Source organism: Mus pahari, chromosome 18, assembly GCF_900095145.1.
Source record: "Mus pahari chromosome 18, PAHARI_EIJ_v1.1, whole genome shotgun sequence".
NCBI lineage: Eukaryota > Metazoa > Chordata > Mammalia > Rodentia > Muridae > Mus > Mus pahari.
Window position 1 is genome coordinate 18,333,982 of NC_034607.1, and position 24,470 is coordinate 18,358,451.

At 42.3% G+C, this 24,470-nt stretch overlaps 1 protein-coding gene across 4 annotated transcripts in view; it reads right to left on the reverse strand.

The window, feature by feature from the left end:
- Nucleotides 1–24,470, reverse strand: part of Tbc1d5 (TBC1 domain family member 5) — a 429,267-nt gene that overhangs the window by 25,626 nt on the left and 379,171 nt on the right. For all 4 annotated transcript variants that reach the window (XM_021217926.2, XM_021217924.2, XM_029531230.1 and 1 more), the window contains 2 exons: nucleotides 24,050–24,213; nucleotides 1,484–1,583 (listed from right to left, as the gene is read on the reverse strand). In XM_021217926.2, the coding sequence (XP_021073585.1) occupies nucleotides 1,484–1,583; nucleotides 24,050–24,213 (264 nt within the window). The remainder of the gene's footprint in view (nucleotides 1–1,483; nucleotides 1,584–24,049; nucleotides 24,214–24,470) is intronic.

Sequence of the window (24,470 nt, forward strand, 5' to 3'; positions counted from 1 at the left end):
GTGAGTGGGACTGTCTTCCCAGCTAGGGCAGGTCAGTTAGCCCAGGGGCTTCTGGTGTTTTCCTGCCTCTGCCTCCCATCTCTCCATGGAAGTGCCTTTGTGATGATGGAGGCTTGTGTTAATGTGCAACATTTTTTTAAGACCACAGTTCTGGGGACCAACACGCAGGTTCTTAGGTTTGTGGCGACCAGTGCTTTACCCACTGAGTCACCTTCTCATCCCCAGTGCTTCTTTTTGATGCATTTCCTAGTATGATCACATTAAGAGGCATATACACCTGGTCCCATATGCTTTTAAAATGATCATCAAGTACCAAGTATGTAAAGGGTTTGGAAGGAGAGGAAGCAGAAACAACTGGACTGCGGTTAAGGGTGTGGCAGACAGCAGCCAACTCTGCTGACCTATAGATCTACCAGGATCTTCTACTGCTTCTGCCTCTTCCCCGTTTTCCCCAACAGAGGCTTGAGAGGAGACAATGACTTAGACTAGAGCAGACCCTAGTCAACTTAGATTGGCACCTTCCATATCTTAAGACAATATTTATTACTGATTTGAAATCAGCGAGGGTCAGGCTAATCCAAATGACAGCCACACTGGTCACATGTTACAGACTCAGGACCTCACAGGCTTAAGAGACTGCTTGATGGGGTCTGAAGGTGGAAAATTCATCACCAGGGTAGATTCCCAGGATGGGTTACTCCTGGAGGAACTGCTGCTGGGAGGGGACCTTGTTGGACATCCTCTGGTTTCCTCTCAGAGATGAACATGCTTGTGTGTGTGTGTGTGTGTGTGTGTGTGTGTGTGTGTGTGTGCATGCACGTTTGTGCAGGTCTGTGTGTCCTGACTTCTTAGAGTAGCTGGTGCTGACACGCTGCCATGTTATCCTAGAGCAGCATACTGTATATGGGCTGAGAACAAACCACACTAGCCACACAGAGGCTTCTGCAAGTAACACATACTGCAGGGACACAAAGTGCCTCAGCTGACCAATTTAAACATGGGACCGTCAGAAATGGTAATACCAGAAGATCTCTTGATGTGGCGCATTTATGACTCACGAATCTGGACTTGTAATTAGGACATTTCTATTTTATAAGCTCCTGCAGTTGTGATGGATAGCTAATAAACTAGAGAAAGCATTATCAAATTAGGAACTCTATCAGTGCTTGCAGACTGGTGGCCTAAGCAATGCATCTGGCTGATTTCAAGAGCTCAGCGTTTTTGTTTGCTGGAGACAGACATCTCCAGTGGCAGCACGGCAGTTAGGAGGCAGAGCATCCATTGGCTTTCCTTTGGTTGGAATTCCTACTCTGCTTCTCTGAGATGGACCTCAGGATAGTTTACTCCCTGTCCTTGTCTCTGCATCAGTACAATGTAGGTAGCGACAGTTCCTCCACCACAGGGGTCTCTGAGAGAAGTAAAGGACAGGATTCACTCAGAGCTGACTGTGAGCCCAGCGCACAGCAGTGCCACAGTCACCTACCTAGATGCATGTCCATGACCTTTGCACAGTACTTGCACATGGCATCCAGGTCATTCAGCTGGCCTTGTAGGAAGGAGATCTGGGCCTCTAGTTCTTCTTCCTAAAACCAAAGAGAGAAAGATTTTAAAAAAGTTAAGTACTACATGTGATCTTAAGTTTTTTTCTCCTCTTATTTTAATATTAATAATAGTATTGTTGTTGTTTTACTTTTGAGATGGGGTTTTACTTTGTAGCTCTGGCTAGCCTATGTAGCCACTCTCTATGTAGGCCAGAGTGGCTTTGAACTCACAGAGATCCACTTGCCTTTGAATCCTACATGCTAGGATTAAAGGTCTGCGCCATCATGCACGGCCTCCAAATACAGAGCCCACTACCACAATCCTCATCAAAAAGAGTGAAAAAGAGACTTTGAAAAAAAAATCTCAAGGTGCAGGTGGGCTGAAGACATACAGAGACCCACCTGCCATCATGTCATGAGACCATGAGGCTTGGAAGACACCCAGAGGCCATTGCAATGTGCAACTATGTGATAGACAAATGGGAAAGAGAAGTGGAACAGTTTGAACACTGTGGAGAGATGGAATTGGAGACGTGAGGATGTAGAGGAACAGCCTCACGTGAGTAGCCTGCCCTGCCACCTGAGGTCATGGTGAAGTCCTAGCCCATGTGACAGTTGAGAGCCATGTCTGGGTCCTTGACCATGCAGCAACAGGGGTCTGTGTTGATGTCTGTGGCTCATATTACCTCTAAAGACCACACAGTACAGCTAGCCCTGGTGGCAGGGGCACAGGTGAGCCAGCTCTGAGGGCATGAGCCAGTGAGAGCTGACCTTGCCCCATGTCAGCTGCAGCACGGGGTGTGCTAGCCAAAGCAGCTAGAGAACTTCTGCTGAAGGTGCGAGTTCTGGAGAGCTGACTGGCTAACCAGTTCAGCCACCATTCAGGCCAAGATCCAGGGCTTTGACTTGGCCCACCCAACATCTACCCCATCTATGAACTGTTGGTGTGTGTGAAAGCATAGGATCTGCGGTCCTGCAGATTCAAAGGTACAGGATCTCCAAGACACAGGACAACTCCTCTGAGAGGAGTCCCAGTGAGCATCCAGTATTGATGGGTTAGCAAAAGCCCAAGGCCTTGAACCAGACCAATAAGACTCATCGCAATGAACACTTGCAAGCAAAGATGTGTGAACGAAGGGTATGCTGTGGGACACACTACAGCTTCCACAAGGAGATGTTTCTAGGTTCTATTTTGTTTTATTTTTTTTTTAATTTTTATTTTTTACTTTCTTTTGTGGGGACCTCCCCACATATACAAGGGCTGAGGGAGGATATGAAGAGACAGGAAGATGCGTGGGATTGGGATGCATGATGTGAAACTCACAAAGAATCAATAAAAAGGTAAAGTAAGCAAGCAAGCAAGCAAGCAAGCAAACAAAAAGAATCTCAAGTATTCCTAATTGAATTCTAGCCTTGGCTATCTGTAAACATACAATGTTGCATAAAACGTACATAAAATACTCATTTTACTTCATACAATATATTTTCATCATGTGTTCCCTCCCTCAGCCTCTGTTGGCTTTTCTCTACCTCCCTACCCACAAGTTTTATGCTCCCTCTCTCTCTTTTTTTAAAAAAACAAAACAAAAGTCAAAAGAAAAAAAAAAAAAAGAAAAACCAGTAAGTCGTAAATGCCAAAATAGAAAGCCCAGAACAAAACATGGAGTTGGTTTTGTGTTGGCCAACTAATGTCTTTAAAAATACTGAGCAATAAAAATGAAAATGGAAAACTGGGTTTCACTAGCCTATACTTCCTAGGCAATTCCATTTTCCACACATACACACACACACACACAGGAAACCAAAGACCTCTATTTGTCACTGAAACCTTATCATTGTCTAGACAATGATAATCTTTTAAAATGTAAGCTTTCCCAGCAGCTGGTAAGTAGCTATTCTTATGTTTCCCCTCTTGATATGAAGCTGGGGCATTTTGTTTGTTTGTTTCTAGAAAAAGGTGCCCTGGGCTGAGTCATTAAATTCCTAAAAACAATCTAAGTAGAAGGAAAAGGAGAAGGAGGGGGAGGAGAAAGAAGAGGAAGAAGAGGAGGAAGAAGAGGAAGAAGAGGAGGAGAAGGAGAGGGAGAGAGAAGGAGGAGAAGAAGGAGAAGATGATGATAAAGACTTGATTTTGAAGGAAAAATTAAATGTGTGAACAATTTCCTAGAGAAATTTGTAGTATTTTGGAATTTTTTTTTCTCAGAGGAAGGGAATAATCCTTAAAATTTGGGATACTTTAGCCAAGACAGCTAGAGTAGAAAAGCAAAGATGTGGCCTGGGCCGGCACCGGTGAGCTCGTGGGCTTTCCAGTCTCAGAGGCCTTTGCTCTGATATAAAAGTCCTCTGTGCCATGAACAAAAGGGGAGAGAGACCTCCCGAGTGAGCGAGGCATCGCTCCTCTTCTTAAAGAGTAATTATAATTTGGCTGGTTGGGTGGAAATTATAGTTGAAAAGGTCCCTTGTAGGTGTGCTGCATTTTGAAGACACATGTACGTGGCACTGACTGAACTGCAACCTCAAGAGGTCTTAGCAATGTGCACTGAAATGTTTGACACAAAGCCAGACATAGCAGTGCTCCACAAGTGAGCTGTGAAATGTCTACTGTAGTATCAGCATAGCACGTCCCATGGTCTTTATGTCTCCTATGAAGTTCAACAGCTCCTCCTGTTCTCCAATAAGGCTAAAGAGCACCACAAGCTAAACCAAAGGATGCTAATGGGGACAGGTAGCGTTCCCTATCCAGCTCTAACCGGGCATCAAGGTGAAAAAGGATGGGCTGTTTCAGGCCGCTTCTCTCTCTTCCTTTCTCCGTCCCTTTCCACATCTCTGTTCTGTAAGATAACTATGACAATTTGAGAAGGCTGCATTTCTTCATCTGTGAAAGCTGCAGTCAGTTTAAGGAGATGGTACCATATATTCCTTCTCTTAAAAGTGCATGTGGCCTCATTAGCCTACAAGAATCCCTCTCCATCGTTTGTATCTGTACTGGCCTCACTGCCTTCATTTGGAGACTGCCGAAAAGTCAAGCTATGTCACGTTGGGGAAAGTTTAAGAAGCTTGGCAAATTCTGCTTTCTCTAATATATACTAGGTTATATACGAGGTTCAGGTTAGAGCATCCAAGAGAGAATCGTGGTGGAGGAATGGCCATAGGAGAAGCGGTGGGATTCTAGACATGTTAAAATGTTGTTCTGGCATCTTTTACCCATCATAGCTGTAGCCAGGCAAGAAAGAGACCCAGTTAATATTACCTGGAGCAAAACACAACCTGATGAACCCTGTCCAAGTTCCTAACTCACAGACTGAAGGGAATATACCAGAACCCTATGATGCTAAATTTTGGAGCTGCCCCTTAAGTATTGAGAGGTAGTTGAATGTGGGCGACTGTTATATGAGAGAAACTTAGCTTCTAGTCCTGTCTTGTCACTGACAAGTCATGTGGCCTTTGGCCATCTCCCTCTCCAGCCCTGGTGGAAACTCAACCCTCCGGAGGATGTAAACTCAAATTCTGTTGCCAAGGCGCTTAAAGTGGTAATGAGCCAGGACGTGAAAGCGGAGCGTACAGTAGAGTGCACGAGTCTTATAATGAAACAAGAAGCAGTGCTCTGGGACTCTTGGCCCCAGCCTCTTGCTGCCTTCATAGAGTCATCTGTTGGTTGTGGACAAACCCAACCAGCATCTAGCCCGGGACCCAAGCTAGGGCCTGCTTGTGACTAGTAGTTAGGGTATTGACAACCCAGAGTATACAAAGAGCACCAGAAAAGAGAAGCTTCCTGGTTTCAAATCAACTCTGTTTATTTGGGGTAATGGTTTACTTGATTAGCAACCACATGAGTTAAAACACAATAACCTTTAGGGACTTTAGTCCCCGGTAGACAGTCTTATTCAGAAGCTTTTACTGCACTTAGTGCCTTGCTTTTGGAAAGCTGGGAGGGACACATTTTAGAGAGAAGAGCTGTGGCCTTCTGGTGTGAGGGACTGGGCAGCTGGAGAAGCGTTTGCAGCTCAAATGTCCATACTCTGCTACTCTGCCATGCCAGATGCGATCACTATCTGATAGAGACCATGGGCAGAACAAGGTTTGCAACTGTGGGCTGCCCAAGGTACCTGACTGCTAAATTTAGAAGGATAGGAAACTACAATTTTCCAAGTTGTCGTTTTCATGTGGGGCTCTGTTATAAGCCAACTGTATCTCAACACATACAGAATCCACGCAAACACTGTGGAAAGGGCACATTTATTCATTCAAACCTTCATTTTCGGGGGGAAAGGTTATTGAGATGGAAGAGGACTGCTCTGGTTGAAGCAGGTGCAAAGGGCCAAGGATCTCTTATACTTGGCAGTCTGAAATGCAGTTTCTCATCCCTAACGAGGCTGCTGAATGTGAAAAACATTTCTTAAAGCCTTCAGCTATCACTCATAGCTTATAAATAGAAATGGGATCACGTGGGAACAAAGGGTGGCTTACCGCTTGTTCTCATCATATTATATAATTGCAATTCTAAAACTGTCAGAAGCCACTTTAATCTCTATCTTAGTGTCTCATGCTGTACACTCCCTCCAGCTAACAATACTCTCCACAAGGCAGCTTCAGTCACTCGCTTTCAATTCACTGGCCTTCTGAATACAAAAGAAATGCTCGCCCAATCACCCTGAGGTCGGAAGAAAACAACCACTTAAGGGTCCTGAAAGGAACGGCTCACTGTGTTCACCCTTGCTTACATGGTCTGCTCTGTAATAGGAAGGAATGTGGTGGGTCAGGATGGAATTCTGGAGTAGACATTCCTGGGTTCAAAACCCATTTTTCTCACTTACTAGTTGAATAACTTTGACAAGTTCTTTAATTTTTCTTTACACCTCTGTCTGCCAGAAATGGTGGAAGAAGGAAATGAATATGCATGGAGATTCCTGGCAGGACATGCACTCAATAAGTCAAGTCATACAGGTTTTTAGTTTTTCTTTAAATAATTAAGTTAAAACAATGAAACTGGCTTAAAGAACAGAAATTTATGATTCACTGTCAGAAAATACTAGTTTCTGGTTTCTAAACTTCATGTGGCAAAAGATCAGTAAAGGACATCAGAACCCAGCATTGTCCTACGTTTAGAAGAGCAAATCCAAGGCAGGAACTGGACACCCGAGGCTGGGCTGCCTGCAGACCACAGCAGGCTGTATTTGGAAGCCTTACAGGTAAGAGTTAGAGGGCGGGGATACTTTACTGGAAAAGAAAAAAAGCTAGCATCTAACTTTTTGGAGAGTGAGATTAAATATACTGGACAATGGGTTGTCTTAGGGTTTTACTGCTGTGAACAGACACCATGACTAAGGCAACTCTTACAAGGACAACATTTAATTAGGGCTGGTTTGCAGGTTCAGCGGTTCAGTCCATTATCATCAAGGTGGGAACATGGCAGCATCCAGGCAGGCATGGTGCAGGAGGAGCTGAGAGTTCTACATCTTCATCTCAAGGCTGCTAGCGGAATACTGGCTTCTAGGCAGCTAAGGTGAGGGTCTTAAAGTCCACGCCTACAGTGACGCCACACCTACTCCAACACGGAGAACACCTGCTAACAGTGCCACTCCCTGGGCTGAGTATACATAAACCCTCACATGAGCTTTTCATGTATGGATCCATTTACTCGTCACAACAAACCTGTGTGGCAGATCCTCTCATTTACTGACAGATATTCCTGTCAGCCATACTCTCTGGGAGTACATGCTCCAGGCAGCCAACCAAGAACCAGGTCTCTTGGCCACTCTCCCATTTCTTTCCTGGATGCACTCACGTTCATGTTCTATGCTCTCCTAGCAAATTTACCAACTGTGATGGAGATACTAACTTCTAGTGGCTTACTAGACTATTTCCTTTCTAAAATGTTTAGAAATGGGTTATCATTGTGGCACATTTCAAATCCACTACTTGCAAGGGTGAGGCAGGAAGATTGCTGGGAGTTCAATGTCAGCCTGGGCTACATGGTGAGACCTTATTTAAAAGAAGGCATTTCTACAGGGGCATTACATTGGCTGAATAGTATGCAATTTGGTTGTTTATAAAATACATCTTTCAGATATTAGTTATATACCTTCAGGACCTTTTTGATATTTCTTAAATAGCAGTATAAGGTTTTGTAGTTTATTATTTACTTATCAACTTGATTAATAAATGCATTCATTTACATTGTGTTAAGCCATGCAGAAAATACAGTAACAGTTGAGATGTGGGCCCCTGGCCTCTATGGGTTTAGAGGAAGATGCAGTCTGTATGTTCTTAAAGCCAAGAAAGGAGTAGGAAGCTCTGGAGGAGATACAGGAGGATGCATGGGAATGGGACATGTTTTCTAGATGATAGAATTCTGAAGGTACCGAAGGAGGAGGAATCAGAAGAAATGATAGAAAAGCATGTTTCAGAAAACAAGGATCCAGTCAACAAAGTTGTGTGTGTGTGTGTGTGTGTGTGTGTGTGTGTGCGCGCGCACACGAGCGCATGCGCAAGTGTCTGCATGCTTGTACAGGAGAGTGGCCAGCGAGCAGAGGAAACCCAGTAATGGAGTCAGAGAACTGAGAGGAACAGGGTCTTCAGATGGGCAGAAAGCCCTCTCTCCCAGTCCTCCTTCCTGTAATGTGTTAGATGCTAGGGTCTGACACACAGTCTGCTGCACCCACTGTCCCTAATGGAGACCATGTGTGAGGGTCACTTATGGACAGGAGTGACTGTCAGTCTTGCAGCAAAACAAGGCAAGAAGGGTCGTGGGGTGGGTTCTGCTCAGTTTCTAAGAGTGTCCTCAGATCACAAGACAAGCAGACATGGGAGCCAACACTGAGGCAGCAGCAGGAACCAGCCAAGAATAGCAGCTAGAGACAGGAAAGGCGCCCAGTCTTGCTTGAACAGATGGGTGAACAAGAAGTGGGAAGCACAGGAAACGGAAAGTCTTGATGAGAAGGAGCAAGGCTGCAGATGCTCTGAGGAAGCTGTGGTATACACAGGGTAAAACACACACACGCGCGCACACACACACTTGGTGTGAATGAAACCCAAGCCAGAGAAGCATATGGCAATAGCCCTGGAAGACAGCATCAGGAAAAATAGAAAAGGAACACAATGGCTACATTTTACACTGCATTAAATTATAGGGTATGGGTGTGTGAAACAGCTCAGCAGCTGTACTGGAGAACAAGCTGGAATATGAATGCTATAGCCCGAGCATTAGTGTATAAGAGGCCTGTCACATACAATATTTAGGGCTTTAAGGAGTCAGCAACTCTTTGAGCCTGAATATAAGATGGCAATACTATTCAGTATGGCCTGTAATTCTTAGGGGATTGAATTATAGGAGAGTCTTGATAAAGGACACAGTTTGGCTTAAGCCAAGAAGTGCTTTACAAATGTTACCTTTTTGTTGTTTTATACTATCAATGTAATCCTAGAACGTTATCCCAGGGAATCATGTGCATATATAAAAGCAACTGAAGATATTAGTCAAACATCCAAGGATAGCACATATACACACATGAACCCTATATGTTCTTTAAAAATATTCTGTTGAAGGACAATTTACAGACATAAAATAAGATTGCAATATATAATTTTTTTTTAAGTAGTCTTAACTTTGAAAAACATGATGGGATTATACATTTTTTTCCTGGATTTTCTACAAGGATATGGCATTATATATTTATGAGAAAATAAGAGTGTTATGTGAACAACATACTAGGGAAGACATTTTTTAAAAGCAAAAGGGTTGGCTGGGGAGATGGCTCAAGCATAAGCTTTGACTCAGCTTTGGACCCCAGCATCAACTTCTCATCCAGCTGCAGTCGTGGGTGATGCAATCCAGTGGTGATGATACATGGACACTGATCTCTGGAGCTTGCTAGCCAACTCGTCTAGGCAAACTGGCGTTTGGCTGTGTGTGCACATGCATGCATGTATACATACAGGAGAGTGGCAGGTGAGCAAAGGTGGAACAAATTATGAAGTCAAGTCAGAGAACTTGGGAGAAGCAGGTCCTTCGGATGGGCAAAAGGCTCCCTTCCATTCCTCCTTCTAGTAAAGAAGCTGGGGTTCAGTAAGAAACCGTCTCAAACAATAAGGTGAATAAGGTAGAGAGTGAGTGAAGAGGACACCTGACTTTAATCTCTGGCATCCCTAAGCATGTTACACATATGTGCATACAAACACATAACCGTGTAGTGATGAATTTTATGCTACACCAGTTTGTGCTCCCTGTGGGGTGCATGCATGCATCCACTCAGGGGCTATCTGGATTTGGGAATGGAAAACACACACAAACACACACACACACACACACACACACACACACACACACACACACACACACACACACCAGTTAACTTTAAAATGCTTTGGATACCTCAAAGGCTGGGTACTCCTAAGCCTTCCTCTGATACCCCAGGCCCAATCAGGGAAGTGGCCAGCAGTCACCCACCGCTTCTCATAGGGCTGAGAGGCTTCATCTCCAGCGCCTGTGCCCCACCCTTTCTCCCTTCCCCTTGCCCTTTCCCCCCAACTCCCACTTCTTTGTCGTCGTCTTCTTCTTCTTCTTCTTCTTCTTCTTCTTCTTCTTCTTCTTCTTCTTCTTCTTCTTCTTCTTCTTCTTCTTCTTCTTCTTCTTCTTCTTCTTCTTCNCTTCTTCTTCTTCTTCTTCTTCTTCTTCTTCTTCTTCTTCTTCTTCTTCTTCTTCTTCTTCTTCTTCTTCTTCTTCTTCTTCTTCTTCTTCTCAGTTTTTCGAGACAGGGTTTCTCTGTGTAGCCCTGGCTGTCCTGGAACTCACTTTGTAGACCAGGCTGTCCTCGAACTCAAAAATCGCCTGCCTCTGCAAGCGCCACCACGCCCAGCCCATTTGGTTTCTTAACCCCCAACATACCTCCCCATCCCCCCATGTCCCCATCCCCACCCCTGCTTCTCCTCTTGTGAGGTCTATCTCCCCTAATACTAGCTCTGCCCCCCTTTTCCTGTCCAGTCACGGGCCTGCCACTGTCTAATGTAACTGGACAGGGAAAATACTGCACAGCCCAGTCTGTACCAGGGGCTTTCATTTTAGTGTTTCATGGAGCTACTGTCTGGGCAAGACCATCTGTGAGCTCTTCCTGGCACCAGAAGCAGGCACCCAACACAATGGCTGACCCAGAGAGAAAGACCTTGGCTAAGGTTGCTTTTGTTGTTTTGTTTCACTGCGTTAAAGATAATTGGCCATATGAGAATGAATTAAGACACTTATATCACCATTCTTTAAGGTAAATGACTCCCATAGAAGTCTGCATTGAATCCAAGTTGAGGATCAGAAATGGAATAAGAAACACCTTAAGTTATAAACGGTAACAGGAGCCAAGTACCAGAACAACTGTGATGTTTCTCTTGTTAATATAAATACTAACAGTTATGAAATTTTTGGGAAAATTCTCTGAGTTATCCATATTTCCACCATGCTGATTTATAGGAACCTTACCTCTCAGCAATATGTCAGGCTGAGTCCTGCTGTCCCAAGTACCTGAACAGCACACAAAACCTTTAAGAACATGAATTTATTCCTAATTTTTTGCTGAGCGCCAGATATAACACCTGCTTTAGAGAATACGCAGAGAAACCAGGCCTATGAGCACTGCCAAATGAATTCAATGGCACTGCCACATTTAATGCAGAACCAGCAGCTAGGAATCAAGCAGGATACCCACCTCCTCCTGATGTTTCTACTGGTTTGGGGAGGGGCCTGCTTTCTGATGTAAGAGCTGAATGATTCTACGAGTGATTAAGTAAAGATCTGAGTATATGATATACTTCAATTGAGACCAGAAAGAGCTGGAAATTTGGTGGCCATGGGGATCATTTTGGTTAGAAAAGACAGGAAAGGAAAACAACAGAGATATACCAGAGACATACCAGAGACATACCACACAGCACGTTTTACCTAAGGGAACCTAAGAGCTGTGCATCCCTACAAGGCTAAAGAGAAGCTGGGGAAGGACTAATGTGAAGCTGGCCACGGAAAGATCATCAAAGGCTCTGCAGGCCATTCCTAACACTGAAGAGGGCATGTAGAGTTCTGATGGGAAGTTAGAAACTATGGTTCAGAATATACAGTAAGCAAAATGGTGCCTGGAATATTTTGGATGAATTTCTTAATTGAATGGATTTACTCTAATTATATGAGATTACTGCTCACTAAGAACCAAAAGATTACACAGCGTATCTTTCTATATTTTTTATTTTCTAGCATGTTAAACTCAGAAGACAAATGCACCTTAGTATAGTTACTTGCATTGTAATGCTTGTTTTGAAACTGTGAATTGGTTACAATGAGAATTATGTATTAAGGAACAACTGAGATACACTGAATTTCACATTTCCTAGTTCATAATGTTATTCTCAAGAAATGCTAGACAATCAAACTACATGTAGCTGGAATCAGGCATGCACAGAATGCCTGCCTATATACGCTGCTGTGTCCACTTTACTGTGTTATGGTGATACCTATGGTCCAAACCCATCCGAGTACACACAACTGCCCACCACTGCACAGTAACACCTGAGCATTAGTGAATGCATCCTTTGTCATCAGTTAAGATCATCAGTACTGTGCTCCAATCCTATTTCCCAGAAGCCATTGATGTATGATTTTATACACCCATAATTTGGAGAAATGTATTAGCCACTTCTGAACCAACTCCTCTAAAGATAATTGTTTTTTATTTAAATCAATCTCTCTCAATCGCTCTAGCTTTATTAAAGAAATTTCATAGTTTTATTGAATTACATTTGTTTCTGTTTCTATTTATCACATAAAAAACCCTAGGCGGACACCGGTATACTGTTAAAATCTGAAATCTACTGGACCAAGGAAATAGAGCTTTAAACAAAAATTAGTTCTACTTTTGGTATTTCTTAACCTGTCCAATGGAAAAGAAACCTGGTTTAAGGTTATAACTGTTGTGTAAATTGAATTTGCCACTATGCATTTATTCCCCCAAATATTCCATATACTAAAAATCCAGCAATACTACTCCAGGGCATATACCCAGAAGATGCTCCATCAGGTAATAAGGACACATGCTCCACTATGTTCATAGCAGCCTTATTTATAATAGCCAGAAACTGGAAAGAACCCAGATGTGCCTCAACAGAGGAATGGATACAGAAAAAAATGGTACATTTACACAATGGAGTACTACACAGCTATTAAAAACAATGAATTTATGAAATTCTTAGACAAATGGATGGAACTAGAAAATATCATCCTGAGTGAGGTAACCCAATCACAAAAGAACACACATGATATTCACTCACTGATAAGTGGATATTAGCCTAGAAGCTCAGAATCCTTTTTAGAAGGGGAAACAAAATACTCATGGAAGGAGTTATAGAGACAAAGATCAGAGCAGAACCTGAAGGAACGACCATCCAGAGACTGCCCCACCTGGGGATCCATCCCATAATCAACCACCAAACCCAGACACTAGGAAGATGCCAACAAGATTTTGTTGACAGGAGCCTGATATAGCTGTCCCCTGTGAGGCTCTGCCAGTGCCTGGCAAATCCAGAAGTGGATGCTCACATCATCCATTGGATGGAACACAAGTTCCCCAATGAAGGACCTAGAGAAAGTACCCAGGGAGCTGAAGGGGTCTGAAGCCCCATAGGAGGAACATCAATATGAACTAAGCAGTACCCCCAGAGCTCCTTGGAACTATACCACCAATCAAAGAAAACACATGGTGGAACTTGTGGCTCTAGCTATATATGTAGCAGAGGATGGCCTAGTCGGTTATCAATGGGAGGAGAGGCCCTTGGTCCTGTGAAGGCTCTGTGCCCCAGTGTAGGGGAAAACCAGGACCAGGAATGGGAGTGGGTGGGTTGGGGAGCAGGAGGATGGGGGAGGGGATAGGGGATTTTCGGCGTGGAAACTAGGAAAGGGGTTAACATTTGAAATGTAAATAAAGAAAGTATCTAATAAAAAATTGTATTATTCTGTTTGTGTACAGCAACAAATTCGATTGCTAACTCTCAAGGAAGACGTGCCTCCTCTAGAGAAGACGGGTTGTATAACATGAAACTCACTGTGAAGTGTTGAATAGTTACAAAAGAAATTTAAGATGGCGATAAGAAGGCATCAAAGCAGATATGTTATGACAGGTGATACCCCAAGAAACTTGCTTAGACTCTATTTAACAATACAAGGCTTACCATAAAACCCATGTGAGAAATGTGATTTAAAATCACTATACTTCATATTTAACAGTTTTATTTGTAAATCACTCCTTGTTAGCAATCCAATAAATTAAGCTGTGCTGTATCACAGAGGGGAAAGTAGGGAGGGTTGTACGGTCACGTCACATGGCTCCAGCCACACATGTAGCAGGGGCTGACCTTGTCGGACATCAGTGGGAGAAGAGGCCCTTGGTCCTGGGAAGGCTCCATGCCCCAGTGTAGGGGAATGTCAGGGTGGGGAGGCGGGAGTGGGGAGGTACCCTCACAGAAGCAGAGGGAGGGAGGATGGGATAAGGAGTTTCCGGAGGGGAAATGGGAAAGGGAATAACATTTGAAATGTAAATAAAGTATCCAATAAAATAAACTAAAAAAGGTAAAATTTCAAAAAAAAAAAAGAAAAAAGAAAAAAAGGACAAAAAAAGTAGAACTCTATTACAGCAATATTTCTAAAGTATCTAAAGAAAGAGAACATATTTTGAGTTTTCTCAGAGGCTGGCCTGCAAGCACTTGCAAACATGGGTCATCATATTGCAGAACAAGCATCCACACAGGTAATTCTGAAAGGCAAGGGACAACAATCTGGAAATGTGGATAATTTCAAAGTGTTTGGCATTTGAGGCCCTTCTTGTTCTGCCTCAAGGCTGTGCTGAGTAGCTATAAGATTAATTAGCTCTATTTCTGTTCTTCATCTTTGTCTAACTACCCATTACTTCTCTATCTAGCAAAGTGAAATGCATACTGCAAGCATCTCAACAAGTATGATTATAGCACTGCTATGTAGTCAATATGAAAAATATCTAGCAATGAAAAAATGTAAAATGGAATGGCAATAAAAACATTTAGTTTAATCAAGTAATATTAATAAGTTGAACTCAAAATCGAAACCTACATATAGTGATGCAATTTCCTAAACTTCTAGATTGAATGTAAGTTTAAGAGTCAAATGTGAAGATAGTTGTTTATCAGAATACATCCCTTACAACCAAGCTTATATTATTTTCTGCAAAATTAGGGTATTTGCAAGAAGTCTTCATTGTAGAGGGAATGGCAGAGCCTCTGCTAGGAATTTAGGTCCTGGGGAGTTCTAAAAATGATTTTGTCATTTTCAGAGGTCACAGTATTTGGGAACAAGAACACTGTCTCAAGGTTTCTGTTGTGATAATTACCCCTACCAAAAGCAGTGCGGGGAGGACAGTTTCTTTCACGCCACACACTTCCAGGTAACAGTCTATTGCTGAGAGAAGTCAGGCATAAAGTCAAGGCAGGAACTTAAAGGCAGGAAGGGAAGCAGACTGGATGAGTGCTGCTTGCTGGTTGGTCACTCATGCCTTATTTAGCCAAGTTCCTTACAAAATTCAGGACTACCAGCCCATGAGCGTCACTGTCTACAGTAAACTGGGCCTCCCACATCCATCAGTAATAAGACACTTCCCACTAGATTTGCCCACAGGCCAATCTGGTTGGGGCATTTTCTCAGTTGAAGTTTCCTCTTCTCAAATCACTCTAACTTGTGACACACTGGGGAAACCAAACCAAACCCAACCCAACCCAACCCAACCCAAGTCAAGCCAAGCCAAACCAAACCCAAGCCAAGCCAAGCCAAGTCAACCCCAAGCTAAACCACTAACAATAAGAAACAGAACACTTAAAGTTGAATTTCAGATAAAGAATATTTTTAGCATATTTCACATATTGCCTGATACTTATTCAAACAAATGAACAAACAAACGCACTCAGTGATCACTCCAAACTTAACTGGAGAGTCTATGTGATGCAACAGTATCTTAGGAGGATGCCCAGGAGCACATCCTTCTTCTCTGGATATGGTGTCTTTACATGCCGTGGTTACTGTGCTTTGAACCCAGGCAGAGCCTATCTTAAGCATGGTACGGAGGAAGTGTGGATCCCCGAAGACACTGCCAACTGTGCTGCTCTAAGGATGCTTTCCAGATACTTCTAATGTCCACCCATGAATAAGAATTCCTTCCCACTCATTTACAACTAATAACTTTTGTAGATACTGGAACGGGTCAGAGTTTCTCTCATATGTAGCTTACAACATCCTAAATAAGAACAGTATCTTCAATAAAATGCAAGGTCCAGCATTTAAATGTTTTCTAATTAGACTACTTGTGAAATTTAAGTCTTAATTATAGGCAAAAGTAGATGTCCTCATTTTGTTGAGCGAAAAACATGGTATGCCTGTCTAATTTCCTTTTCAAAGGAGCTCAGGGTCCTGCATATGAGAGGTGGTTTGACTGAGAACGGCACTGTGTTGGTTAGTATATGCTTGGACTATGGGAAGTGGCACTATTAGGAGGTGTGGCCTTGTTGGAATAAGTGTGTGGGCTGTGGGGGTAGGCTTTATGAGACCCTCCACCTTGTAGGGTGAGCTCATAGGAAAACCAGAAATCTCAACTAACCCTGACCTCTGAGATCTTTCAGACATGAAGCCACTAATCAGGCAGCATACACTGGCTGGTCCGAGGCCCCTGACACGTATACAGCAGAGGACTGCCTGGTCTGGCCTCGGTGAGAGAAGATGTGCCTAACCCTCCAGAGACTTGACGCCCCAGGAGTGGGGAGGCCTGGTGGGTGTGGGTGGGGACATCCTCTTGTGGACATGGGGGTTGGAGGAATGGTATGAGGAACTATTCTCCCTTCAGGCCAGTGTAGCTCCCAGGATATGCTGGGTTTGTGGCTCATCGAGCAGAGCACGGGCTGCTGCCCGCCCTTTCTGCCGTGCTGCTGTGACACTTGGGACTGTATACAGTTTTGACCTGAGCACCATGGAGCAGACAGCTAAGAGGAGGGAGAATAGAATTCACCTTAGTAGGCACCTTCAAACTCTGGAGCAGGAGCGTGGATAGGAACTCAGCTCAGTTAGGTGAAACAGCTGCGAAGGTTCCGTCCAGACCTGCCCTACTGTTACTAGGCCTGGGGAGCCTCTCATGAGATCAGCGCTTTCATTCTTTCTGGAAGAAAGCCCTGTAGGTTAATGTAACTTCCTGGAAAAGTTAAACATAAACACTTAGATGCTAAGGACAGTTTTTTGATTGTTTTTAAAATCACAGTTAGATGCTAAGGGAAAATGGGGAGACAGCATTGCAGTCTCCAGAATATGACTTTTGGCCTTGGCCGACTTTCATCTGCACAGAGTAGCTGAGAGCTCTCATCTCCTTCTTTATCTGACACATGTGGATTTTAGGGAACAAATACTACAGTTCAGTGTAGCTTTGAAATAACACATAAATATTAAGTTTCCAGAAAGGCTACTGGAAGTAAGCAAATGTTATCGATGACACATTTAATCTAGCATTATTCAAACCTATAGGAATCGCTGGCCAGGCATTGCAAATCCAGTTTGACTTCAGCTCTCCTCAACTTGTGTCTATGCCTCCAGGCAGCATTCACTGTGGGTACAATCTGGCATTTCTGCATCCTCCAGAGTTGATGGAGATGAAGAGAGATGACAGAGGAAGAAGCTCAACCAGGAGGGGATGATCATTTTACTTGTCCCTAAGGGTAGCATCCTGCCCAAGTAATTTAACAGTTAAGGTACAGCAATACATTTCCTATGAGTCAGTCAGTCAGTCTGTCTGTCTGTCTGTCTGTCTGTCTGTCTGTCTCTCTCTCTCTCTCTGTCTGTGTGTTGGGATTAAATACATTTATCGAGGCAGTAAGAAGTTAAAAGGCAGATTTGAAATCCCACTTAGAAAAGCAAACTCAAGATAACACACTCTGCACTGTGCAGACAGCTTGTGATAACGCTCCTTCTGCCACCCCATGCCTCTGTGGTGGAATTACATGAATGGAAAGAATCCAAAGACAGAATTCACACACACGAGTCTAAGTCTATTCTCTCAGACCTTAGCTGACTCACTGGCAGAAAGACTATGAACAAAGTTCAAACAACTAATTTAATGTCATGCCACAAATATACGAATTAACTTGAAATTAGATTAAAATTCCTAAGTAAGTCTTCTAAAAAGCTAAAAACCAGTTGTGGCCTCTAAGTTAATTTGTATCTATTTATGTCCATAAACTACATTAAGTAGGAAAATATACTGGTGCTTCAGGAGAGCCACTCTGTTCACTTTCTCTTCTAAGTCACCAACACACCTCAAAGCCTGAAAACAGAACCCTCAGAGCTGACTTATTCAAACAAAAAATTTCTTTTAATTTAAATGCTTCAGAGAAGGACAGGATCAGTCATTCTGGAAAGCAGCTGTCCAGCAAGTTGTTGGCCACCTTCCCCTCACAGCCTCATCATAGTTAAGAGCTCTTCATGTTAAACTTCCATTTTAACAGTGACTAGAGGAGGGGGTGAGCACAGAGTTTAATTTTGGCCAACAGGAGGAGAAAGAAAGCCTGCTGGGGAGCTCCCACGGGAGGGCATGGCTGTTACTACAGCGTTTAATGTCTCTTGTATTGATGAGATATTTTTATTTACTTACCATTCCACTTTACCACAAAAATTCACTATAGGACAATTTTTAAACATTCTTTATTGTCTTAGTGAGGGTTTCTATTCCTAGACAAAACATCATGACCAAGAAACAAGTTGGGGAGGAAAGGGTTTATTCAGCTTACACTGTCCACATTGCTGTTGATCACTAAAGGATGTCAGGACTGGAAGTCAAGCAGGTCAGAAAGCAGGAGCTGATGCAGAGGCCATGGAGGGATGTTCTTTACTGACTTGCTTCCCCTGGCTTGCTCAGCCTGCTCTCTTATAGAACCAAGACTACCAGCCCAGAGATGGCCCCACCCACAAGGGGATCTCCCCCCTTGACCACTAATTGAGAAAATGCCTTACAGCTGGGTCTCATGGAGGCATTTCCCCAACTGAAGCTCCTTTCTCTGTGATAACTCCAGCTTGTGTCAAGTTAACACACAAAACCAGCCAGTATACTTATATAGATAAAATGTTCATAATTTCAATTCTAGAATATGGAGTAAGCAATGTTCAAGCTGGCTATACTTCCAGAGGAAGTTAAGAATCTTCTTTTAATCTTTTTTCATTTACCTGGTACCACTGTCACTGTGTCATGACTAAGATTACGTGGATGAATATTAAATTCTATTAATATGATCATGTTTAAGCTACCAAAGTGCACTAAGAGGATCCTCACCACCTGGGTTGAGCACTCCTGGCAGCTGCCCTATACTCTCCCATGTCGGGGACCTAGTCATCCACTCTGTGTAGTGCAGACATTTTGGTTTCATATGCTTTGTAGAGGACCCTGAATCACAGACACACTTAGATTATTGGAGGTTGGTATGCAATCATCACAAAGCAAGACAAAATACCTTGTAATTCACTAGGAGTTTAAAAGTTGCTCCTGGCTAATATATCAGTTTTAGCATTTTCCCTTATTATTTTTTCTATCCTTAAATCTTAGCAAAATCTCTTGGGAACAGGTGATAATGATAGTAGATCATGGCTAAACAAGCACAGCTCAGTTAACAGTCAAACACATGGCCAAAAGAAAGATTTCTAGAACTAAAAACTAGGTATCAGAATGTAAAATAAGGAAAAAAAAATCAGAACTTAAAATCTCAATTTAATGAGGTAAACCTTCTTTTCTAGCTATTTAGGAAAAGGAGAAGGAAATTTCTCTTTAAAATACAAATCAAAACCATGGTGACGTTTTTCTTTTTTTGTAGCCCAGACTGGCATGTTCTGCTTCTGCCTCTGGGGTGTCAGGATGCAGACATCAGCACACCTGGCACCACAGTAGGTACTACTGATAATAAAAAAAAAATTAAAAACATTGTGCTGCTTCCACGTTCTAGTAAATGTCCCTTGTTATGATTTTCCTTTTAAGAATAGTGTCTAACACCCCTAAAGTTATGCCTTTTACAACTTTACCTCTTTAAAGGTGTAGCTCAGTTTTGCCTCCCTTTGTTTGCACCATGGCCTACCAGCCTGTGGAACACAGGAAGGCTTTAGATGACACATGCTATGCATGTCCAGAATATGAAATACATGGGCCAATTTTAAAAGCACCTTTCAAAACAACATTGAAGCAGATTTTGCCACACTGTTTGCTATGGTGAGTTCGTCTTTGGATGTCTGTCTTCTGCTTATTTAACCTTTTTCTAACTGATAACAATCTCTTTGTGCGAGGCCACTTCAAATGGAGTCTTGCAATCTGAAAGGCACTACACAGTCTAAAGAACAGTACTCAAAGTAAGGTTTGTTATTGCTTTAACTCATGCCACTTACTTGCATAAGGAACTAATAAGAATGAATTAAAGGAAAACTATTTGGAGCTTTTTGAAGTCATGGAATATCCTTGTAACAAAATGAGGCTGGAAACGAAATTAAGGTGGGCACAGTGATGGTAGGTACTATGACTTGGAGCTCCCAGGGGAGCAAGATTTCTAGTTATGGGCCTGTACATCTTCTAATTATGTACTGTTTTCCTTTAATAACCATCAATCTCCAAAGGTTAATCAATAAAATCTTACACCTCACTTATAATTCAAGTTTACACTTCCTAGCTTGACTGGTAGACCTTGTAGTTCATTGAGACATGCCAATGAGACATGTATGATTTTGCAGTGGCCATACCTATCAGTCATCCATACTTTCAATATACTGTACAGAACCAGTCATTCAGCTGACAGGTCCCAGGGGACATGGATGTAATCCTGTGGTGGGAACCACTGACTATACCATTATTTTCTAAAATACTAAAACTGCTGGATTGGAAGAGCAAGAGTCTTCTCTCTTGAAGACTAGCCACTTCTTCTCAAGTTGGGATATAATAACTTTTGACCGATAACTGCTATTGCCATGGCTATGTACCTTATGTGTAGTATATACACTTTATAGTATATCTATGTGGGGAATTAGACTTAACATATTTCTCCAATGGTTCAACCCCCCAATTTTATGTTATACGATTATCTTCAGAAGTAATTAACTAGCATCATAGACCAAACCAGATGCCACCAAATATAACAGAAATGAAACAGATCTCTATATGCTTTTCTCATTTATCATTTTCATATTCTAGTTCTTCAAACACACACATATCCTACTTCATTATGGCAGCGTATTCTACATATGTAGGCCTTGAGAAGTCAGGAGGTGCTACAGGCTTGTGTGAGAAGCAGTTCTCACAGCCCCACTTTCTACTTTCTGCATTTTAGAAGCAACAAGAGTCCATGCTTTCGCGCCTGTGCTCCAACTTTGATCTCTAGCTTAGGTTGCTTAAGTCGCATTTGCTTCTACAGGGTATTCTTTACTGATTCCCCAGATGGAAGAATGACAATTAGCTCTCCTGGCCACTGCCAGTTTGCTCCTCTTTGTCTGAGGACATGTATCATTGGCACATGCTACTTGCTCAATAGTTACAGCATAAGTTGGTCTAGATTAACAGCTAATAGGCTTACTTTATAAACTTATATACACTTGGTAGTTGGAAACACTGAGAGTATGAGAAACAGGGACTGGGATCACGATATATCCTTCTAAGCTGCATGCCCATTGATTTCTTTCTTACAACCAAGTCCCATTTCCTACTAGTCCATTCAGCTATAAACACATAAGGATTGATCCACAGATGAAGTTAGCACCCTCCTGATCAAATAATCTCTCCTCAAGCCTTCAAGATCTGTACCATTAAGGGACATTTCAGACTTAAACCATAATAGTAGTTTAGCTGGGTGGGACATGAATTCATTCCAGAACACTCAAGGTAATGGTCTACTGTGTGGCTTTTGGTATTGCTATAGATAAATCTGTGGCATTCTGGTTCTTGACCTTTGGTTAGAAATCTTTCTTTTCACTCAGCACCTTAAGTCTCTAAGATTTCTTGTGTTCTCTTTTGTGAAGTTTTAAAATTCTGAATATAAATGTAAAAAGTGTTTCTTTGTGTGTGTAGGAAATTCAGTCATATGATTCACATTTAAAATAGCAGAAACACACCTTGAATTGGATGCATGTATAGCCATAGGACAACCCAGGGTGTCATGTGCTCCTTCTGTGTTTTTTGAGATGAGGGCTCTTGCTGGTTTGTTTGGCCCTCAAGGGCATCCTGTTTGACTCTGGGGATGGGTCTCATGTTGTCATGGTTTCAGGACAAGCACCTTACCTATTGAGGCACCTTCCAAGCCCTTTGAACTATATTTACAGTTAACCCCTCCCCTTTATTGTTGGTGTTCTTTCTGGATACACATTTTTAGACTTTCAATCACCTGGAGTCCCTATTCTATTCTTTTTCTTATCTTCTACTTCAATCTCATTTCACATTTTTATTTTCTGGGGGATTTTCCTCAGTTTCATTTTCCAATTCCTCTGCTAAGTTTTAAAGTTTGGATACTGTATTTTTACATTTTATTTCTAGTAGCTGCCCTCATGTTTGTGTTCTGTAAGAATCACCGTCAGCCTTCCACAGCTCCAGGTTCTGTATTTATGGATTCGATCAACTGTCACTCGAAAGTATTTAAAAAAGTGTATGTACTGAACATGTATGGACTTTTAGCTTACTACTTCTTCAACAGCATTCAATTTACATAGCATTCACGATGATATAGACATGATTTGATATATATATATATATATATATATATATATATATATATATGAAAGTGTGCATACCCCAACACTATCTGACTCTATCTAGGGGTTTGGACATTTACAGACTTCAGTACCAGGAGTACATCCTAGATTCAATTCTTCATGGATACTGCTGGGTGGATGTATACACATACATATTTTCATATTTTCTTTTAGTTGCCTGTTCCTATTTTGTCTTTTATTACCACACTGCATGATTCTTGGCTGTACTGACCACAGAAGAGCTACAAGAAAGCATTGTGTTTGGATGGTGCCTTTTGACAGCTGGGCCTACTGTCTTAGCACCTGGTTGCCTCCTTGGAGAACTCCTAAGGACAACATTTGTGGTGTGTGTGTACATGCTCACACACTGGGCAGCGAGTGGAGGAGGATGGGGTGGGAGCTCCTCCAGTTAGTATTTCAACAGAAGTATCATCCCCTGTCCACAGCAGAGTCCCACATGGACAGTGTCTGACCTCTCTCGGTCTAGAGACATTACTTTACACTTTTCAGAGAACTAAAGTTCCAGTTTTCTGTTAGGCAGAGGAAAGAAACCTAGCCCTACGTGCCAGGCTTCCTGCCAGGACATTATGGACTGAACCTCTGAACTGTGAACCAGCCCCAGCTAAATGTTCTCCTTTACAAAGTTTCTGTGGTCATGGTGTCTCTTCACAGCAACGAAACACTAAGACAGCAACTGTTATGAAAAACCAGGCCATGAACTTAAGAGAGCAAGGGTGGGTACCTAGGATGGTTTGGAGGGGAGAAATGGAATGGGGGAATGATGCAAGTATATTACAACCTCATAAGTAAAAAATTAAAAATTCAGATTAAGACTCGATTATTAAGGTAGTCTATACACTTTACATAATCTCAAGGATTATTGAAAATACTACAGTTGAGGGGCTGAGTAGTGGCTCAGTGGTTAAGAGCACTGGCTTTTGCTCTTACAGAGGAGCCGGGCTCTGTTCCCAGTGTCTACATAGTGGCCTAAGATCATCCGTGACTCTAGTTCCAGGGCACCTGACAGGCACCTGAGGGAACCAGGCACATATATAGTGATCATACATGCAATGCAAGCAAAACCTCAAACACGTAAAATAAAAATGAATACATCAACCAAACAACGAAAAAACAAAAAAACCCTCACCATAATAGAACTGTTGTAGTTTTCAGGTTTAATACTACTTTAAAAAGCAAAGATTATCTTGTATTGTTTTTCAAGTGTCATGGTCTCTCATCAACAACATGTACTTAAAACGTTTAAAGGATGGTGACATGGAACTGCACAACTGGGGAAGATGGCTAGGACAGAAGGAGCCTTCCTGTCCCCACGTAGTGCTTCCTTTTCTTTGTAGGTGTGATTCAGTAGTGAGCCTCTAGCTCTAACTCTAGCTCAGGTCTGCCTCCTGCACAACAGAGCTATGATGACCAAGGCTGGGCTCTGTCTTCAAATATGGCAACTTTAATAAAAGGTACATGAAGGACTTGGAAAATATTCCACGTATTTTGAACAGATGTTTCTGTTTTCCCCAGGTAACAAAGATCAAGGCCTTAAAAAATTGCTAAATGATAATGATAACACTGACATACTTTTGAAAAAAATAGTGTGTTCTAGTCTGTAAAATCTTCATGAGTTTTACAAAACTGGGTGTAAGAGGTGTCCTCCTCGAGGGAAAAATGAGAGACTGAAAACAAGCTGTCGTTAGACACTTACAGATTCTTTTCTGCCCATGGTTTTGCTGTGTGAACGGGAACGTGCGATGTTGCTGAAAAAGGAATCCTTTTTAGTAGCGGATGAAGGTGGAGAGCCAGTGGACTCCCTTCCGCCAGGTAAACTCTCGATGCTTGGAGATGAACTGACGGTTTTCGAACTTTGCCCTGTAAGAAAATTAAACGGCAATAATTAAACACCAGACCATCACTAAGTCACTGACTATAACTCACTTTAATAAATCACGATAAGCTATGAAGTCACTTTCTCAATGTTAACATAAAGGTGCTATTTTTTAAAACAATGAAGTGCCAGCATAGTTTTCTATATGTAATGTATCCTGCATAGTCCGGGCATGTTTTAAAAGAAAGCCTAATGAGATTCTAATTTTCCGTGATGAAGGCTTAATTTTAAGTAGCTGAAA